We start from the raw sequence: 3,091 nt of genomic DNA, 5'->3' as shown, positions 1-3,091 counted from the left end.
ACTCCATAAAACCCCTTTGACCCTCTCTTCCTCACGCACCAAACTTGGGTAACTCTTACATCTGAAATCATTCATTCCTGCTGATAAAGCTAGCCAACACTACCTCTAGCACCAATACAACAAATCAACACCACCTCTAGTTCCAATATAACAAATCCACTGGGGAACTCATCTTTTTTATGCCATAGCCACCAAACATCTTCTTTCTTTATTTTTCTCCCCCTCCCTACCTCACACTATATTTGTACATCTGTTACTTGCCATACACAATTTATGGTGCAATGAGAGAAAGACGAATGGATCGGTTCGTCATCCTTCCCTTCTCCGTTGGCTGCGTCTCTCAATCCAGCGTTGCAGTCTGTGAGAACCAGTCGAAGAAAGGTCGAGCTGAGACAGCAGCTCCAGCGCCGACACCGAGTACTAGTCGTATAGAAATTCTTGTTGTCTTTGTTATTATATTGTTCGTGACCTCTAATTGTTCATTGTGGCTCTACTGAAGGTGGGAAGCCAAGGAACTCCTTCAACGTCCTGCCGTTTCCGCGGCCGCCCAGCATCGCATCGGGGTTCCAGAAGCTGGCCAAGAGCATCAAGAGCTTATCCCACTACTTCGTGTTCGAGGAGTCGGAGGAGGAGGAGGAGGAGATGGAGATGGAGATTGGGTTCCCGACTGATGTGCAGCACGTCGCTCACATAGGCCTGGATGGGCTCAGCCACACCATGAGCAACAAGAAGAGTAGCTGGGACACGGCGCCCCCGGAGTTCCTTCCTCTTCCTTCCTTCTCGATGAAGCAGTTTGAGCTGGCCATGGCTGCACAAGCAGGTGCTCCTCCACCACCACCACCACCACATGGTCCCCATGGCTCATGGCTTCACTGAGGCGCAGTTAATTTGTTTGTTGTCGCCTTGTTCCTTTTGTTTTGGGGCTTTGTGTTTCTTCCAAGCCGCTGCTGTAGTTGAGGGTGATTGAGAGGGGGCATCTGAGCATGTATAGCTTTCTGTATCAGTATGAGAAACCGATAACAATTTTCTAGCTAGTTAATTTCTCTGAGACCTTGATTGATTTTAGTTCACATGCTAGCTATTCTTGTTGGGATGCGGAACACAGGCCTGTGTCTTTTGTGGTGAATCAAATTTGGAAACAGAAGAAGAACTAGCTAGCTAGATCGCCCGAGATATCGTTTACTCGGTTGTTATTTTTATTTATCGCCAGTTATCTGACAGAGGACTGATAAAATTTAACGCCATGCCATCGTTATCTTTGCTCGTGATGCAAAGCGACAGTGTCGCCTACCAAACCTGGACTGGCCCATGCCCTGACATGATTCGTCTTCTCGAGGAGTAATTGATCTGTGCTTCCGACCACCGCACGCACTGAAATAAACAATGCTCGTATTAACTGGAGAGATGGATTAACGAAGGGGGAAAAATCTGGAAACGGAGGACATGCAAGTACGAAATAGGGAAGAAAGTGAAGGAGGAATTGTGTGGTGATTGGAAATATCGTCTTTGTGACGGATAATTTGACATTCATTGTCGAGCCAATTTGAGAATGTCAATGTCAAGTGACAAACAGCTCGGACCACCTATTGAAGCTGCCTATTATGGCAGAAAAAATTATGATGTTGAAATTTTATTATTTGATAAGGTAATTGAGTTAACTTGAATGGAGATTATAAAATGATCTAAATTGTTAAAATGGTTGGAGTTTGATTTGTTGTGTTTTTTTAATAAGTTTGAGTTTGGTTTAAATTAGCTTGAGCTTGGTTCTAATTTGAATATTATTGAGTCTTCAATTCAAGTGGTTCATGGAGAACCGTACTCTTAGCATGAGATGAAAAGTCCAAATGAGTCAAAGGTTGATGAACATTTAGTGAAGAAGTCCTGTAGTTCAAGATTGATTGGATACTAGATAATGAAAGTCCCAACGAGTCATGGATGAATTTAGGGTTGGGCAAAGGAACCCTAAACTCAGATTTAGAGTTTATGATTGTGCAATCTATTAGTGTAATCGATTGACCCAAAACAATTGATTAATGTAATTGATTGAGAGTTTTTTCATGAAGCACAAAAGATGTCGGAATCGATTGGACAATCAATTAGGCAATGTTTGATCCGAGAACAGAAGCTTTTGAATTAATTGGAACAATAAATTAGAATCTGTCAATCGATTGATATGACTCACTAATCAATTGGTCAGGTGAAAAAGAGTCATTTTATAGGTTTGAACGGTCAAATTGTACATGGCAGTCAATTGAGGGTAAGACCAATCGATTAGGAGGTATTTTCCAATCCAAGAGAAACTCTAGAAAAGGGAGTTTCGTGATGTTTTGAAGTTGCCAGTTCTTGGAGGGTTGAGGAAGAAGTGTTGTTGTATTTCTAATCAAACAAGGGGCAATCCAAAGCAAGAAAAGTGATGAGCGTATTTTATATAGGGTTTTATCATAATTTAATGCACATCTTATCCCATTTTATACCCATATATTTAATGTTTTCATCTTGTATGCTTCATTTTGTTACTTTTAGTTCGGAGAACTACTCTTTGCTTATTTTCATTGATAGGAAATATTTTCATAGCAAAATGGAGCATAATCCCTTTGGAATATGAAGTTGGAGCAAGGAGCATTCTCTGGCTATGTCCAACAATATGATCGTGCTCCTACGGCCAAGAAAGATGAAGAATATGACAGAAAAAGGCTCTGTAGAATCGTTATGCTCTGACCAGTCGCCAAATACGGTGCGTCGAGGAGGCGCCCTAGCCTGTGCCCAAGGGGTCTGGGTGCCTGGATAGTCAACCTCTTGTTGATTGTCCAATTCTCCTCCATTTCGGCTCCGTTCACTTGAGTGATTTGGGCCATCCAGAATAGAGCTCACCGAAACTCATTTTTCGGCATTCTCCTCAAGCAAGCTTTCACTCCGATTTTTCGTACCTCAAAATATGTTGCGGGCTTCCTTTTCGTCCGCCAGCGTACTCTTCCACAGCACCTCATCCCTCGGACGCACCGAGCCCGTCGACTCTCTCCCATAACGTCCTTCTTGCTAGTTGCATCTTTCGCTCAACTTTTTGTGCTCCTAAGTTCCTGCACACTCAGAC

General features: G+C 42.8%; 1 protein-coding gene across 2 annotated transcripts; it reads left to right on the top strand.

Annotated features, from left to right (window-relative positions):
* Nucleotides 1-1,043, top strand: LOC121977292 (CRIB domain-containing protein RIC2-like). Of its 2 annotated transcripts, none has more exons than XM_042529881.1 (2): nucleotides 1-423; nucleotides 500-1,043. In XM_042529881.1, the coding sequence occupies exons 1-2, from the start codon at nucleotides 282-284 to the stop codon at nucleotides 874-876; spliced, it is 519 nt and encodes a 172-aa protein (XP_042385815.1). In that variant the 5' UTR covers nucleotides 1-281; the 3' UTR covers nucleotides 877-1,043. The 2 variants fall into 2 exon arrangements, with proteins under 2 accessions (XP_042385815.1, XP_042385816.1); XM_042529882.1 differs by having other exon boundaries at nucleotides 10-417.
* The last annotated feature ends 2,048 nt before the right edge of the window (nucleotides 1,044-3,091 follow it).

This window comes from Zingiber officinale, chromosome 4B, assembly GCF_018446385.1.
Source record: "Zingiber officinale cultivar Zhangliang chromosome 4B, Zo_v1.1, whole genome shotgun sequence".
Classification (NCBI taxonomy): domain Eukaryota; kingdom Viridiplantae; phylum Streptophyta; class Magnoliopsida; order Zingiberales; family Zingiberaceae; genus Zingiber; species Zingiber officinale.
Note: the sequence above shows the minus strand (reverse complement) of the source record. Positions and strands in the feature narration are given on the sequence as shown.